Below are 18,662 nucleotides of genomic sequence, written 5' to 3'. Positions count from 1 at the left end.
AATTGCTATTCTCTTTGAAATTTGGCATTCTCCGTCTATCCTGAAGTATGCAAGATGAAAAACTTTGACAGCAATCTCTTTTTATTAGCATACTCAAATGATCTAGAAGTTCAGGGTTGAAATTTTCTAAAGCAAAATATAGATACACAAAGAGCTACTTACCCTGACAGGACACCAAGGACAAGATTCAGCATAAAAAAGGAGCCAATAATGATGAGGGGGATAAAATACAACCAGTTCCAGGTGTTTCCTAAGGCATCATTGCTCTGAAAAGTAAAAACAAAAATAAAATTAGCTGCCAGCTTGTGTTAGCACAGGAACTGCATTCCTTTCTCTCTCCCTGGTATCAGTATTCAGAAGATTTTCTCTCCCATATATAAGAGAGATGTTTTCATAAATATACACAGTTTTTCTCTCAAATGGGAAGAAAACAAGGGGAGAAAAAGTGGAAACAGCTGAGTTTTTAAACTTTCGTCTCAGTCACATCCACCCTCAATATTTCTATTACCTGCACTGCCACGAGTTGATCCATTTTTTCCTAACAGAATTGATTTCACTTTAAAATCATGTAGGGGACTCCAATATTATGAAGGTTTTTGACAGTTAAGACTAAAGACAAAAAGATTTCCACCTGCAGGGAAGGCCAAAACTAGGAATCATAAATATAATACTTATATGGTAATCACTAAAAAATCCATATGGTAATCCATAAAAAATTCAGAAGAATTACTTTTTCAAAATGTGGACATCTGAAATAGTTGAGGCAAATGGTATGACAGCATAGATGTACTTAAAAGAAATCTAGGAATCCCCGGGGTCCCTCTCACAAATTGGTATTCCATTTTGGAGGCTGATAAGAACACTGGTTCCTTCAGGAAATGCAGACAGAGCCAAGCTTCTGGAACCTCAAGCAGCCTGTCTGTACAGGAGGGGACAAAGAGAGGAAGGGCAACTGTAATACGAGATTCTATCATCAGGGAAACAGATAGTCAACGTCATCATGACTGCAGGATGACTTGTTGCCTCCCTGGTGTAAGGTCCAGGATGTCACCGAACAGCAGCAGGGAATCCTGAAGTGGGAGATTGATAAGGCAAAGGTCATGGTACATGTTAGTACCAAGACACAAGCAGAAAAGGAGGGATGAGGTCTTGAATTCAGGGACCTAAGCAGTAGACTAAATGGCAGGACCTCTCGAGTTGTGATCTCTGGATTACTCATGGTGCCACATGCTAGCAAGCACAGAAACAGGAAAATAGTGGAGATGGTTCAGTGACTTAAAATTTGGTGCGGGAGAGAGGGTTTTAGATTCTTAGATCACTGGGACCATTTCTGGGAAAGGTGGGATCTGTTAGCAGAATAAGGGCACAAAATCAAGTCAAAATAAGTGCAGTTGTACTGATTTTGAAGGAGTATGGCAAGACTGATGGTCTTTAGTTTAATGCCAGGAGTACCCCCAGTAAAATGGATGAGTTAAAGATGATGGTTGATATGTGAAGATGCAATATAGTAACCATCACATGGGATGGGAACTCAACATTACAGGATAATGAATCTTCAGACAAGACAGAGGAGGGAATAAAAGAGGAGGAGGCATTGCATTATTAGTTAAGGAGTCATTTACTGCAGTAAAGAAAATGATATCTTGGAGGGGGTATTAAATGAAGCTTTGTGGGCAGAATTTAGAAATAAAAAAAGGGCAGCCACATTCCTAGGTGTCTATAATAGACTCCCAGAGAGTTGGTGAGAAATTGCAGAACAATTTTGTGCAAAATTCATGCAGGTATGTAAAACTAATAACAAAAGAGTAATTACAGGTGGTAATATCAACTTTCCCAATATTACGTGGGAAAGAGAGAGTGTTGAGGCCTAAGATGGAGTGAATTTCTTGAAATGTGTACAGGAGAAACTTTTAAGCCAATATGTTGAAAGTCCAACAAGGGATGGAGCTGTTCTGGATCTAATTCTGGAGAATGAATGTGGTTGAGGTGGTAGTGGGGGAGCATTTTACTGATAGCGATCACAAAATGGTGCAATTCAAGCTTATTACGAGCAAAGAAATAGACAAGTTGCAAAAAAAAAAGTTTTGGATTGAGGAGAGTATATTTTAGTAAAATGAGGCAAGAACTGACCAAGGTAGACTGGGAGCAGCGATTCATTGGAAATCTATAAAAGTGCAATGGGGTTGTGTGTCCAAAAAGTGTACAAGCACACATGCTCCTTCTGGGGAGATAGGAAAGAGTAACAAGCCCAGAGAACCAATGATGACCAGAAATATTTGGGATATGATGAGAAGGGAAAGACAGGCTTTTAGCAGGTACAAGGGAACAAATTAGTGGAGGCATTAGTGGAATACAGGAAGTGCAGGGTGGAACTTAAGAAAACAATTAAAAAAACAAAGAGGGCATATGAGAAACCTCTGGCTGGTAAAAGTGAGGGAAATCCCAAGATATTCTATGTCAGTGGGATGAGGATGACCAGAGAAACAGTAGCGTCCAGTAAGCACCAAGGGAGCAATATGCAGGTGGAGAAAGAGGACATTGGTAGAATGTTGAACCAATACTTCACATCCATCTACACAAAAGAAAATGAAGAAGATATGGAACCCAGGGGTTGACACTGTGAGGTGCTTGAGCAAATTGACATAGGGAAGGACAAGGTATTGGAGATGTTGGCAGGCATAAAGGTGGTCAAATCTCCAAGTCTAGATAAATGTCTCCTGGCTGCTGTGGGAGGCAAGGGAGGAAACTGCAAGGGCACTAATCGAGATTTTTAATTCCTCTGTGGCCACAGGGGTGGTGTAAGTGGACTGCTGAACAGTTAATATGGTTCCGAGATTGAAGAAGGGTTGTAGAGATAAGCCAGAAAACTACAAACCAGTTAGCCTCATATCAGTAGAAGGAAGAAAATTCTGAAGGAGAGCATCTATCTCCATTTGAAGAGCCAAGGCTGAATCAGAAATAGTCAGCATAGCTTTGTCAGACGGAGGTGATGCCTGACAAATTTGATTGAATTTTTTGAGGAGATGAACAGGTGTGAAGATGCAGATAGTGTAGTTGATGCAGTTTGCAAAGATTTCAGCAACGCCTTTAACATAGTACTACATAGGAGACTTGTCAAGAAGGCAAATACAAATGGGAGACAGGCAGGAGGCTAAAAGAACACAACAAGCCAAGCAGCATCAGGAGGTGGAGAAGTTGATGTTTTGGGTGTAACTCTTCTTCAGGACTTGGGGTACATGTAGGGGAGCTGCAGATAAAGGGATTGATGGGGGCAGGGTGGTGAAGTGACGATAGATGAAGACAGGTAGAGGGTACTACCTGGTTGGTCAATGGGAGGTGTGAATCTGGTTGGTGGCAGGGAGGAGTGCAAGGCAGGGGGAGGGGCTGGGAAGGGAGTCGGGGATGGGAAAGGAGGTTATATGAAAATGGAGAACTTAATGTTGAGTCCTTCGGGCTGTAGGCTGCCCTAGCGGAAGATAAGGTGTTGTTCCTCCAATTTGCAGTTGTCCTGCGGATTCTCAATATTCATTCTTGATGGCCTAGGTTTAGCTTTGAAACTGAAACATTACACAGTGCTTGAAATGTCAGACAAGTAGAACTTGAACTCATGACTTTCTGACTTAGAGGTGAGAGTGCTACTAACACAGTAAAGGTTGAAGGAAAAGACATGAATGAGAATATGATTGACTATGCTTAACTTATAAAGAAGGAGAAAGTGAGGACTGCAGAGATGCTGAAGACCAGAGTTAAAAAATGTGGTGCTGGAAAAACACAGCAGGCCAGGCAGCATCTCAGGAGCAGGAGAATCGATGTTTCGGGCATAAGCCCTTCTTCAGGAACTTATAAAGAAGCCAAGAAAGATGATGAAGGATATTGCATTGTGGTCACAGTCACAAGAAATATCATTTGTGTTATTGACGAAGCGAGTCCCAGTACTGGGGACAGGATGGAAACCACACTGATGGGATGAAAATAGACAATGATGGGAGAAGATGAGCAGGCCTATGCTTGATGACCTGTTATTAGTGCTCTACTACTAGGTAATCTTTTTTTTTAAATGGCCATTTGAGATCTTTGCAAATAGCTAAGACCAAGACATCTCTCATGAGAGAATTCTGGGCCCAAACCTGAAGTTGGCATGACATGTCAGAATATCAGCATTTGGATGGTTAGTTTTTGAATGCTTGTCTCTCAAAGGAAAAATCCTGAGTTCAGCAGCTTACCCAGCAAAATTAATAAAAACAGCTTTGCTGGCTAGTGTACAGCAATCTCATTTTTTTAACAAATGAAACTGCAGATCTTACGGGAAACACAGATTGATTTAATAGCTACATATCACACATCAAAATCTCTGCAATTCCATAGTATCTCTTAATAAAATTTCCAAGGAACAACAGTGCTTCAAACTCCAATGGGATAACAATATTGCTGATCCTGGAATATTTACCAAACTGTTACCGTATATAATAGTTTATACTCAGCAATGCAAAGACATGTCAAGTTATGTACTTACTGATTTGCTCCTGAGAATGTTCACATTTGAAAAAGACAATAGCACCATGGAAATTTACAGCACAGAAGATAACCATTCAGCCCAACATGTCCATACCAGCTGAGAAAACACTGGTTCAAAGCCTTGCAAGTAACAGCACTTCAGGTACATTGGAAACAAGCTGAAGGTTTCTGCCTCCATCATCAAATGGGCAGCAAACCTCAGGCAGCAAGCTTCCTCTGCGTGAAAAAGACTTTCCTCAACCTTTCCCTACAGTCCTTCTACAATCACCTTAAATTTGTGCCCCCTGGTGTGTAATCTCTCAGAAAACAGACCTTTCCTGTCTACTCTGTTTAAGCCCCTCATTATTCCTGGAATGGTTGCATTCTGCTGTGATGCAAGATTAAGGTGACTGGGCCTGCACCTTCTTGATTCTACAAAAATCAGATGCGATCTCATTGAAATTTACAAAATTCTTAAAGTGCTAGATAAAGGGGACGCAAAAGGCATGTTTCTCCTGACTGTGGAACCCCGAGAACTAGTGGACACAAGCTCAAACATAACTTAGAGCTGAGAATAAGAAGGAATCTTGCTACTTAGAGGGTGGTGAGTGTAATTTAATGAACACATGTTTTGAAATGCATGATGAAGCAGTGTATTAATACAACGGTTTCTTAAACTTAGACTCATGATTGAGTTTACTTCAATATTGCATCAATGGGGAATACCTGAATTTGGAATCTTGAGACTGTTATTCTATGCTTGAGACATTGCCCTCATGACTAAGTGAAAAAGGAATTGCAATTATGAGACAGGATATTGTATCTCTCCCAGTGAGTCTCAATAATAAACGATTGGAATCAGTCAGAACATTCTGCTGCCTTAGATCCATGGTGACAAACAACCTGTCTCTCAATAAAGTATTCAGTACCACCTGGCTCCTCATTCAGAAAGCATGAACAGTTGCCAGCTGCCAGTTCCCCAGTCCAGATCATTACAACTTCCACATTGGCTGGAGCTACCAATCCATCAATTACCACTATCTCCCAACTAAATTGCCCTAATCTTTCAACCTAATTGTCCTCCTTCACAATTCTTTTTAAATGTTTACTTAAGCTCCATAGGATGACTTTCAAGGAATTCCGAAGCCTCAGTCATACAATGGGAGGAGTCATGGTCACTGTAAAGACATTCAGGATGTATCAGTGTAATCAGTAGGTTAATTTATAAAATTATTTTAAAAATCAGAGTAGAAAGGGAACCCTTTCCAAGTAGATAGTTGGCGCCATAAGGGCTACTTTCTCTGCCTATGGCTGCCTCTTTGGACCATCAAGCCTCTGGTTCCAAGGATTGCCCAGGGTTACTTTAGTGTGATAGCCTCCATTTAGCTTGCAGTTACCTCAACATCAGAAAATGCTGACTGTGCTGTTAAATTGCCCTGAATAGTGGTATTAGTTATGCTATGTTTTTGAAATGGCAGCCAATCCATATTTAATCCCACTGCTGATAAAACGCCTCAGTGATGGGACCAGGTTGGAACAGCCAACTTGACAATTCCTTAAGTTTACTGTCACCATTGCCCCTCTCCTTCCTGGAGAGGATGCGAAAATCCTGACATGTTTTCCAGAATTTATAACTGAGGGATTCTATCAGTCAATATTTTCAGGGAAATGTCCATGCAAATGTGTTCACATTCAAAGGTGAAATATTTCCACAGAGGCTGGTATCCCTCATCAAGTCACCTTTTATTTACTCGAGCACTGCCTCTTCAGAGTCAGCTATCAGAGTGGCCGAATCTCTGACACTTATTTTGGTCTGTCAGCCAGGGCTGCTTGATTGAACCAGATTAACAGTCCTAATCAGGGAACTCATATTCTATGATGTCCAGTTGGATCACCTTGTTACAATTACTCCATCCTTCCTGTTCTGAGTCCTTTTTCTTGGAGGGCCTCCTGGGGCTTTTTAACACTGGGTCAGGTTCCTCCAACCCGGCATACAATACGGATGGCATGCAACACACAGGAGCTCACCTCTTGCGCCAGGAGTGTCTCGATAAAATTTCATTTTCTTCTTCCAGCTGCAAAGGTCAAGGCAGCTACATCTGTCATACTGATCTCTGATTCAGAGGTCTCATCAATGCTTGATGGACAGGATGAACCCAAGGGTTGTGGCAGTCTTTCCAACTGTTCCAAGGAATAGAGCACACTTTGCTCCTGCTCCATTTGCGAATTTGCGGCTTTCATATGGTACAGGTGCTTGTTCAGAACCATCACATCTACATTACTGATCCTGACCTCGCATCAGCCGTGCCTCTTAACCATGCCATTTTGTGGTTCTTACACCAAACTTCATCCACTGTATCAAACAGTCTGTCTTGCTCGGTAGAGTTTTGTGTCGGCATTGGCGTTCCTGATGCCATTTCACCCTCCCCCCCATGTCCAGGAAGATCAGACTTAACCTGGTGCGGAGTCTTCTACCATTTAGCAACTCTGCCAGTGGTATCCCTGTAGTTGCGTGTGGGGTGTTCCTATAATCAAACAAGAACCGTGACTGCTTGTTATCTAGTGAGGCTGTAGATTATTTCTTCAAACCTGCCTTCAGAGTTTGGACCATGCTTTTTGCCAGGCCATTGGATGATAGGTGGTATGGAACGGTCCATATATGTCGAATCCTATCAGACTTTAGTAAATGCCTAAATTCCCGACTGATAAATAATGGCCCATTATCTGTGACTTCCAGTGCTCAACATATGGAAAAAGATGTATGCAGTTTTCTAACATCCCCGTATTAGACAAATGGACTGTATGAGCATCCAATGCATGCCTTTGAGAAGGCATCGACAATGACTAAGGATAGTAAGCCCATGAAGGGACACGTACTGTTGATGTTCAACCGAGCCCAAGGTTTACCCAGCCATTGCCACCAATGTGGGGGGCTGTTAGCAATAATTTTGTCCTTGCTGACACTCTGGGTACTGCCCCACCAATGTGGCTATGTCTGCATTCAAGCCTGGCCAACAGACACAAGTTTTCATCAACATCTTCATTCTGGAGACCCCTGATGGCCCTAGTCAACAATTTCTGATGGTGACCTTTGCTCAAGACAATTACTTTTGTTTCCCATAACAATATGCCATTCTCTACTGTGAGCTGGTCTCTCCAGATCCAAAAAAGTTTGTGATGGCCCTTTGGTTTACCCCAACACTACCAGTTGTTCAGTTGACAGGACTGGATCTTTCAGCATCCAAAGTCTGATGTTATCAGCTGTGACTGGGAGTGGGTCCAGCAAACTTAGTACTATTATATACTCTTCAACTGGGGATAAAATTGATGGTGTATTTGCTAATGGTGGTGGGTGGGGTGGGGGGGGGCACTCGATATGTCTGCATTCGCAACTCGGCCTCCCAGATAGTATTCTAACTTTTAATTATACGCATTTGGTATTATGGACTATTGTTGAATGCGCTCAAAGTTATGGGCAGCACCTCCTTGTCTTCTTTATAAAGACTAAGTAGCTGTGTGGTCTGTTATAACCAATTTCCACCCATAAAGGCATCAGTGGAACTTCCTGACTCCAAATATGATTACCAATCCTTCTTTAATTATCTGAGCATAATTACGCACTGCATTAGCCAAAGTTCTGGATGCATACAATATTGGGCATTCCTCTCCACTGGGCCATCTGCGAGCTAATACCACAGTGATGCTGCATGGGCAGGCATCACATGTCAACAGCAGATCTTTCCTGAGATCATAGTGTGCTAACACCTTAGGTGATGATAGATGTTTCTTTACTTCACTGAAAGATAGGGCTTGTCTATGTGACCATTTCCAAGGCTGACCTTTTTTTTTAAAAGGAGTTGATGCAAAGGTGCCAGGATGGAGGCCAGGTTATATATGAACTCTCCATAATAATTTCCAGCCCAAGAAATGACCCAAGCTCCTGGACAGATGTGGGAGCCAGGGCACCTTTGATTACCCTCACTTTACCTTCCAACAGGTGTAACCCAGTCTTGTTGACTTTGTAGCTCTAGCAGATAATTTGAGGGGTCTGGAACACATATTTTCCCCTTCTTAGGTGGACGCCAGCCTTCGAAAAATGCCTTAGGACTATGTCCAACTTCTAAGTGTTCCTTATTTGCTTTCCCTGTAATTAGAACATCATCTAAGTAAATGGTGACCGAGGTAGACCTTGCAAAATGTTCTCCAACATCCAGAGAAAAATTGAACAGGCGACCAAATGGCAGGCTTGCATTTTTGTACAAGCCCTTAAGGGTATTAATTGTAGCATATGTCTTGGAATCCTCATCTCAACATAATTGCAAGTAAGCATGGCTCAGATCCAGCTTCATGAAGGTCAGCCTCCCTACCCATTTTGTACATAAATCTTCTATGTGAGTGATTAGGTATTTATCCAGTTGCAAAAAGCGGGTTACTGTTTGTTTAAGATTCCCAGAAGACATACTGACCAGTTGGGCTTCAAAATCGGTTAGACCAGTGCTGCCCTTTCTAAACATTGGACTGGTTTGATGATTCCTTCACTTTCCAGCCTTCTGATTTCTAACTGTACTTTTGCACATAAGGCAAATGGCACTAGATAGCCTTTCAAAATTGTGGAATTACTGCCAGGTCAATATGCAAGGTGGCCTTGGCTTCTCTGATAGTTCATAAACTTTCCTCAAAAACTTCTGGGCATTTAGTTAGGACTTCACTCAGCCAGTCATTTCCAAATTGAAAAATGTTGAACCAATCTAGGTGAATCTTTCGCCTCATCAAACATGGGCCTGAGACATTTACTATAATCACTGGTAACTGAACCAGCTGCTTTTCATAAGAGTCTGGAACCAAAGTTGTATCCTCAATCTGTAAAGGTCCCCCGGCAGAGGTTCTCAGCCTAGCTGAGGTCTTGGAATCATTAAGTCATAGAGTTATACAGCACAGAAAGACACCTTTTGGTCCAACTCGTCCACAACAACCAGATATCTTAAACTAATCTCTTCCCATTTCCAAGCATTTGATCCATTTACACTCTTATGCAAATTTAAGGGCTGGAGTCTCGAGCAGATTTCATTAAAAACTGGTTCCGCGACCACTAACATGGCTGTATCAGTATTGACCTCCATTAGAACTGGATAACCATTTAACCAGATGTTTATTTTCACTGGTGTTGATTTGGATATTGCTAAGCAATTTAACTGTTCCAAACCAGATGTAGGGGGACTTTCCAGGGTATGAACTTTCCTCGACACTGGCCTATGAGTTAACTTATTCAATTTAGGTCGAGAAGGGCTCTTTAGGTGTCTTGAGTCCAAATACCTGCAGAAACTACAATGCCTTGCCAGCCAGGAGCTTGAAGAAAATTTTAGCCGTTTGTCTGAGGCTTGGCTTTGTTTTGGGTTTTGCTGTTGGCTAACCTAGAGTTCAAGGCATGGCCTAAGTGAGATTATGCAATTGACTGCACTCAAGTGGTGTCCCCAAAACTCAGTCGGACTGGTGAGAGTATCCACTGGAAGTCACAGAGTCCCATAGCACAGAGACAGGCCATTTAGTCCAAACTTGTCCATGCTGACCAAAATGTACTTCCACTCTAATCCCATTTCCCTGCATTTGGCCCATATCCTTCTAATCCTTTCCTATCCATGTATTTGTCCAAATGCCTTTAAATGCTATTAATGTACTTCGTTGGCAGCTCATTCCATATGCGAAGCACCCTCTGTGTAAAAAACAATTACCCCTCAGGTTCCCTTTGATTATTTCCTCTCTAACCTTAAACTGATGCCCTCTAGTCCTCGATTCCGCAACCCTGGGAAAAAAGACTGAGTGCATCCACCCTATCCATACTTCTCATGATCTTATGCATCTCTATAAAGTCCCCCCTCAGTCTCCTACACACCAAAGAAAATATCCAAGCTTGTCCACCCTCTCCCTATAACTCAGACCATTGTGTCCATGCAATATACTTGCAAATTTCTTGCAGTTTTCAGTTTAATAACATCCTTCCTATAACAAGGTGACTAAAACTGAACACAATAATCCAAGTGTGGCCTCACCAATGTCCTGTATAACTGCAACATAACTTCCCAACTTACCGATGAAGGCCAGTGTGCCAAAAGCCTTCTTCACTACCCTGTCTACCTGTGACTCCACTTTCAGAGAACAGTGAACCTGAACTCCAAGATCCCTCTGTTCCACTACACTCCTTAAGGCCCTAAACTTCACCACAAAACTTCTTCCTTGATTTGACTTTCCAAAATGCAAGACCTCAAACTTATCGATATTAAACTGCATTTGCCATTTCTCAGCTCACTTCCCCACCTGATCAAGATCCTGCTGCAATTTCTGATTACTTCCCTCACTGTCTACAATACCACGTATTTTAGTGTCATCAGCAAACTTACTAATCATGCCTTATACATTCTCATCCAAATCATTGATATTGATAACAAACAGCAATGGGCCCAGTACTGACCCCTGAGGCACTCCACTAGTCACAGGCCTCCAGCCTGACAAGCATCCTTCCACTATTAGCCTCTGCTTCCTACCCTCAAGCTAATTTTGTATCAATTTGCCAGCTTGCCCTGGATTCCATGCGATCTAACTTTCCAGATCAGCTGGAAAGTTAAGCTTTCCAGGAAGCTTATCAAAGGCCCTACTGAAATCCATATAAACTAAGAACTCTAACAAATTTGTGAGGCATGATCTTCCACTCACAAAGCCATGCTGACTCCTCCTAATCAAACCCTGTATGTATGTATATCTTATCCATCAGAATCTTCTCAAGTAACTTACCCACCAGAGATGCTAAGCTTACTGGTCTACAGTTCCTAGGCTTTTCTCTGCAGCCTTTCTTGAATAATGGCACAATATTTACCACCTTTCCAGTCTTCTAGGACATCACTGAGGCATCTTGGATATATCTGGTCAGGACCAGGAGATTTATCCATCTTCATACATTCTAATACGTCCAACACCTTCTCCTCTACTGCAATATGGAATGTCTCCAAGATATCACCACTAACTTCCTAAAGTTCCTAAGTTTTCATATCTTTCTCCATGGTAAACACAGAGGAGAAATATTCATCGAGAGCCTCACCCACCTCCTTGAGGGGTCCTATGCTCTCTCTAGTTATTCTTCATCATTCAATATACTTAAAATAACCCTTTGGATTCACTCTAATCTCCTCAGCCAAGGCTATCCCATGCCATCTTTTTGCCCTCCTGATTTCCTTCTTCAGTAAATGTCTGTATTCCCTGTATACCTCCAGGTATTCCCTTGATCCCAGCTGCCAGTACGTGAATTACGCCTCCTTGTTTTTTCTAGTCAAAACCTCAACATATTGTCATCCAGGGTTCACTATTCTTGCCAATCTTGCCCTTCACCCTCAAAGGAACATATAGACATTGAACTTTAGCCATCTCACTTTTAAAGGCCTCCGACTTGCTGGAAGCCCCTTTGCCTGCAAACAAACTATTCCAATCAACCCCTGCAAGCTTCTGTCTAATTCCATCAAAATTTGCCTTGCCCCAATTTAGAACCTGAACCTGTGGACCAGTTTTGTCCTTCTCCATTACTATTTTAAAATTAATAAAACTATGGTCACTGGTTCCATAGTGCTCCCCCACTGTCACCTCAATCACCTGTCCTGCCCAATTTCCCAACTGTAGGTCAAGTTTTGCCCTTCCCAAGTAAGACCCTCTATATACTGCTTGAGGAAACTTTCCTGAATGCACTTAACAAATTCCACCCCAAGTCCTTATTGCTCTGGCAGCCCCAGTCTATGTTAGGAAAATTAAAATCCCTGACTATGACAACATTATTGCTCCAACAAGTCTCCTCTATGTCCCTGCATATTTGATCCTCTAATTCCCATTGACTATTTGAGCGCCATTAGTACAACCCCAATAATGTCACCATCCCCTTCTTATTTCTTAGCTACACCCACAAAGCCTCACTAGATGATCCATTAGTTATTTAATCTCTTCTACTGGAATATCCTGCAGTTCATGTGCTCCACTTGCCATATTTTTCAATGACAAATCCAGTTGTAGTGTCTGTTTGAGGTCCAGTTAGGCTTCAGTTAGTAGGTGCCTTTGCATAGTTACATCATTAATCTCACATACCAGTCTGTAAGCATCTCATTAAGAGTTGAGCCAAAATTACATGCTTTTGTCAGTCATCTTAACCCAGTCAAAAATCCCATATGGATTCCTTGGCTTCTCGAATTGCTGAGGAAAAACAATAATATCCAAGAATTAGAAGAGGCTTAGGGTCATAATATTCCTGAACTACATCTGTCAATTCTTCAAAGGTTTTAGTATCTGGTGCCTCAGGGAAAGTTAGTGTCCTCAGAACCAAGAAGGCTGCAGCTCCACAGGCTGTCAAGAGAATTACACATTGCTTTTCATCTGCTCACAAAAAAAATTCTTCCCACGTACTGGGCCAAGTCTTTGATGTCAGGGTCAAATGAGTAATGCTTCCAAAACAAAGGCATGATGGAAGAAATTTTCCACCTCAAGTCAAAAGATGACTGTTGCAAGTAAGCTTCTTCAGGAACATGCTTTACTTTCTTGCCACAGGGATGGTGTTCTGTCACCAAGTCACCCTTTATTTCAACATGAACAGTCCTTGACTCTACTCCTGCGTCTTCAGAATCAGCTCTCAGAGTGCCAGATTCTCCGACACTTTCCTTTTTATCTGTCTCCAGGAATCGCTAATTGGACCAGATTAGCAGCCCCAATCAGGGAACTCATATTCTATGATGTCCAGCTGACTGACCTCATCACAGTCACTGCAAAGGCGATTTTGGGGAATGTGCCAATATTTTCAGAGCTCCCTGGAAATGAGTGACTATTTCCAGTAGTTCCCAGGAAGTTGCCAGTATTTGCAAAGGCTTCCAGAAGAACATCACAGTTTTCACGAGTTCCCAGAAAGCTACTAAAATTTGCAAGCAGGTTTCAATAAGGCTGAATTAAAAGGTTAAAAACTTCATTATTTGTATTTTTTGGTGTAGGATACGTAAAATTAAATCACAAAGACACCATACTTTGGATACAGCAATCACATTTTCATATTAAAGGCTGCAACATCAGATTCCTTAGTTTGTTTCCAGCCTGGCTAATTGTATTAGTCCAGGTTGCCACCCTTTTGCCTCTTAGCAGGTAGTGACAACAGGCCCATGGAAAAAATCATGACAGCTGTCCAGCTGATATTTCCAAGGTGTGACATATCATATTTGGTGCCTAAGAGAGGGAGCAAGTGACCAGAAAATTTAATCAAGAAACTCTTAAAAAGGAAAAACAAGTCAAAGGACATTTCAGATCACAAGGTATGATCATCATGCAAGAATGTCAGGATACAACACTAACTATGGTAATTGAATGTGAGAAATCAACTTGAAACACAAACATTTTCTCTGGTTTGCCTTTCCAAAAACAAATGATACATATCTCCTCAGCCACAACACTGTGTCAGGTTCCAGCAATAACAGAAAGAACATGCACTTACAGAGTATCTCAGTGAATTCCTTAGAAACACCTTAAACGTTCACACATAATGAATGCGATAGGAGTTTTGCCTCCTAATGTTATCTCTCATAACATAAATTAGGCATGGATAACATGGTATAGGCAGATCCACTGTATATTTATTACAGCTGGCTATTATATACAGTTATTACATTCACAGAGACTCAAGTGTCTGAGCTCGTAGTAGGCTTAGCATGCTTTTGGCAGTGTGAGATAGTTCAGGTGATCTCAAAAAATATGGCATCTGAGACCTTTATGCCCTCAGTTCACATGCTATTATGAGAACTGAGAATAAAATGAGAATTTCTCTTCAAGGTATACTGAATGTGAGAAATAACATAATGGAATGAACCATTTGTTTGATAAACAACAGTTATAGCATTACCTTAAAGATAGCAAATCAATTCAACATCCCAGTGAACTTTTCAGAAGTATTACGAAGCAAGTGACATGCAAGATGATTTTAGGGCTGATGACCAAAAACTTGGAAAAATAAGTAAGTTTTAAAGAGAGTTTTAAAAGAGGACAGAGAAGTAGAGTCAGGAAGGTTCAGGGAGGAAATTCAAGAGCTATGTGTCCAACAGAAGACATGCCTTCCATGGTGGTGTAACTAAAATTAAGGATGCTCAAGAGGCCAGTGGCTAGATGAAATTACATTAAATGAAAGTTAAAGCACAGCCTGACAAGTGGGTGTGGAGAGGCAATTTAAACCAGGACCATCATCTTCACCAAGACTGTTTTGGTAGAGACTTACTACTTGCTGTTTATGCAAGACAAAAGAAGAAGGCTGTCTTTAAAAATAATAACTACTATTAATGTGGGTGAACATGGAAGCTGTCTTGGAATAAGCAGTCTGGAGTTTAACATTTTATCTTAATGATGGAACCTCCAATTATGCAGCATTCCGGAATGCAGTTTCACACTGCATTTCAGCCTAGATTAAAATTCAAATCCCAGAGTAAGGTATGAAATTACAACTTTCTCATTCAGAAGTCAATACCACCCTAAATGAGCCATACTGAGAATATTTCCTATATTCTGGAACTAGCATAACTATGACAAGGAGATTATTCCAGACAGATGGCAGACTTGGAGACTTGCGACAACTGTCCTTCATTTGATAGTTAATTCAAATATATATTTGTGCTTCACCCAATAAGTCTGTCCTTGTTAACTTTAGTCATTCGCTTTGTAGTCTCACACACTATTATGTTTGAAAACAGAAATTTAAAATTTTAATATTTTTCTCTCTCCTTTCACTCTATCACCTCCCCATCCTTTGCAACTCTTACAAGTAAAAAAAACAGATTGTAAATTATTCCTTGAGCCTGTTACAGACCCCTCAACGCTTGTTCATTCTTTCCTCTCAAAGCACCAGAAAAATTGGGTAAATACGCACGGTGAGAGCACATGCCTGATGATGTCACATGTATCATGTCAGAATTTCAACTGAACTGTTCACTAACCATATGAATCATCGCATTTTACATTTCTCTCTATGACTCCTCCAAATGCTTCACATTATGACAGCAGTCTAAGCAATGGAACAGAGGTAGAGGAGGAGAATATTAAGGTATAAAGTATGCACTATTTTCTGACTAATTCCAAATTCCTGAGTTTAGGTCATCCTCTGAGCCATTAAAGTATAGGGAAGCAAGGAGCAATAAGAAAAAGGTTCTTAACTTCTTGAAAAAACGTTACTTATTATACAAGCTGCAGATTTAAATCTTTGGTTTGTCAATATTATCTCATATCTGATTACCGGGAAGTGACAGAGTAGTTGGGAATAGTTTCAAAGTTTACACTTAAATTTCTGAAATTATAGAAAATTTTCCATTCATAGAATTGCAAGCAATATCCTGTGCCTATATCTTTTGGGACACGGACCTCCAATCCAATGCCATGTTGTCTTGTTTCTAATAGCCTGCTTGAGAAATGATTACACTGTTTTATGCATAGACTGTCAGGCTGATAGCATTAAATCAATAAGATGAACAAAAGATCTAATTAGGATGCTCTATTTAGGTGATTAAATCAGCAAACAGGTGAGCTCATTGCTCAGCATTTATAGCATATTTAACATTGAACACGTGCTGTCCGTGGAAAAAACTCCTTGATGAAATTTTTGTGGAAGTGTGACTGGCCTATGCAGATTAAGGATGCAGCATTGCTATTCCTAGAACTGCTAATTTGGTTAGCCATAGCCTGAATTTTAAAATTAATGTCCCTAGCTGCCTCTAGGCTGGGTAGAGGCAAAACACATTGGTTTGCAGTTCTTGTTTATGAATCATTCTTTGTGAAATAACTCTAGAGGCTGGTATCCCACCACCAATCACCTTTTATTTACATGTGGAGAGTCTTTGACACTGATCCAGCGACCTCAGTACCAGCTGTCAGAGTAAACAGAACCTCAGACACTCCTGTTTATATCTGTCAGCTCCGTTATTAACAGTACAAATCAGGAACTCGTATTCTATGAAATCCACATGGCTGACCTTGCTACAATTACTACAATTTGAGAAGTGAAATTTGCTGTTGCTTAGATGATAACATATCACATGAGGAACACCACTGAGCAAGACACAGGACCAGGCAACTGCAGCCCAGCATGGATCAACAGATTCAGGACAGGAAAAGAGAAAATTGATTTGATTTTTGATTGACGTTTTTATTGTTACATGCGCCAAAAGGTAGTGAAAAAATACTATTTTGTGCGCTATCCAGACAAATCATGCCTTACATAAAATGAGAAAACATATCAGCGATACAATAGGTCTCAACAGCCAAATAACACAGTCTTTTTGGAGTATTTTGAAATACTCTGAAACAGACTCCCATTTTTGATTGGCAATCTCTGCGTCTATATATTAAGTACAATGTCTCGGTCAATTCAGTAAAGTGTTGTGTTGCAAAGTGTGTGATTTTTAGCTATATGCTTTGGTCAGGAGATCCTAATTAAGACAGTAATTGTCATCTTGACATTCGTGGCACATTCTGCTTGCAAAGCATCGCACCTTTGGGGAGCCATCATGTTCAGTGGCAAGAGGGCAACATCTCAACAAACAGATTTCTAATGTAAGGGCAGTGACATTAATTTTACTGCTTTGATTGAAACCAACCTAGGTAAAGGCCACATGTTTTAGTTTTCTTATTTTGCATTGTGGACCAAAATGGGATAAGGATACTGCTTTAAATTAAGGACTGCAGAAGGAGTTGCTGCACTATTAAAAATAAGCAACTGGGATTCATTTCAAATTGAATTTTCACTGTTGCTTTGTTCAACCAATGGGGGAAGATCAATGTGGACATCATCAGCATGAGAAAAACTGTCTGATTGGCTCCCAGGTAGATGTTCAGTTTGTGTATGAAAAATACAGAGAGACAAAAGCCTTCCGACTGTAAAAGAGATAGTCTTTCCCTATCTCTGCAGTGAAATACTCAAAAACTGGAAGATAGCTAGCTATTTCTCTCACCAGTTTCAGTAAGATCTTGCCTCTAACCAGTGACTGAAAGACTGAACAATTGATTTGCCTGCATCTTTGGTAAAGAACCATTTACTTGGCATCCTAACTCCCCCATCCAGCACCTTAACATCATATTTACTGTACGTATATAATGTTTGACAGCAGCTGTCAAAGCGACTGTCAGGACCATTACATTTCAGCAGCTGCCTGTTGTGAAAATGGGCATGGTTTGCTTTCCTCTGACAGTTCTATGGTATGAAAGAATGGAAATACAGGTCCACATTTCTGAGGGAGTCCCAAGTGGAATTTTCTGACAGAATTGCAGAGCTACCTTTTTTGTAAAAAAGCATCTGAGTGGCAATGTGCATGAAATCACCACTTCCCTGAAAATCTGGCCCACGAGCTTCAGTGAGTTAGACTCTCATTCCCCTGAATTCAAGAGTGCAGGCTTGTTCTACTCAAAATGTTGCTATCATAGAACAAACCTCTCATTCAAAGAATCAATTCTCACAAAATGTCCATAGCAAGTACATCCTTCCTTAAAAAAAACAGAAAATGCTGCAAATAACTCAACAGATCTTATAGTGTGCATATAAAGAGGAATAGGATGTTCAATGAAAGGTCTCAGATCTGAAGCCGTAGCTATGTTTCTCCAACCAGACTTTCTAAGCATTTCCAGAATCTTTTATTTCCTACATTTCAGATTTGCAGTTCCTGCAGTATTTTACTTTTGTATCATTCTTAAGATGGGAGTCAACACTTTCAGGCAAGGGCTATGCAGGTCTGTGTGAATGACTTTCAACCTTTACTTAGTCTAACTATCCCAAATATCAAATCATAGGGTGAATTTTTCGGTCCCATCAGGAATGGTTGGGAGGGGTTGGATAATGGATGCAGCAAAGATGAAAATACTCGTACCAAGCATAATAGCTTGTATCGAATTCCTCTCAAGTTAAGAGATAACATCCTATTAATTTTCTTAATTATTTCCTGTACTTGAATCTGGAATTAAGAGTTTAATGGTGACCACGAATCCATTGCCAATTGTTGGAAAAACCCATCTGTGTCACTAATGTCCTTTCGGGAAGCAAACAGCCATCCTTACCTGGTCTGGCCTACATGCAGCTCCAGACCAACAACAATGTGATTGACTGTTCACTGCCTTCTGGGCAGCTAGGGATG

At 40.8% G+C, this 18,662-nt stretch overlaps 1 protein-coding gene across 1 annotated transcript in view; it reads right to left on the bottom strand.

The window, feature by feature from the left end:
* Positions 1-18,662, bottom strand: part of LOC132835847 (voltage-dependent P/Q-type calcium channel subunit alpha-1A-like) — a 518,300-nt gene that overhangs the window by 250,364 nt on the left and 249,274 nt on the right. The window contains exon 8 of the mRNA XM_060854942.1: positions 163-266. Coding sequence (XP_060710925.1) covers positions 163-266 — 104 coding nt within the window. The remainder of the gene's footprint in view (positions 1-162; positions 267-18,662) is intronic.

The sequence above is a fragment of the Hemiscyllium ocellatum genome, chromosome 45 (assembly GCF_020745735.1).
Source record: "Hemiscyllium ocellatum isolate sHemOce1 chromosome 45, sHemOce1.pat.X.cur, whole genome shotgun sequence".
Taxonomy (NCBI): Eukaryota; Metazoa; Chordata; class Chondrichthyes; order Orectolobiformes; family Hemiscylliidae; genus Hemiscyllium; species Hemiscyllium ocellatum.
Note: the sequence above shows the minus strand (reverse complement) of the source record. Positions and strands in the feature narration are given on the sequence as shown.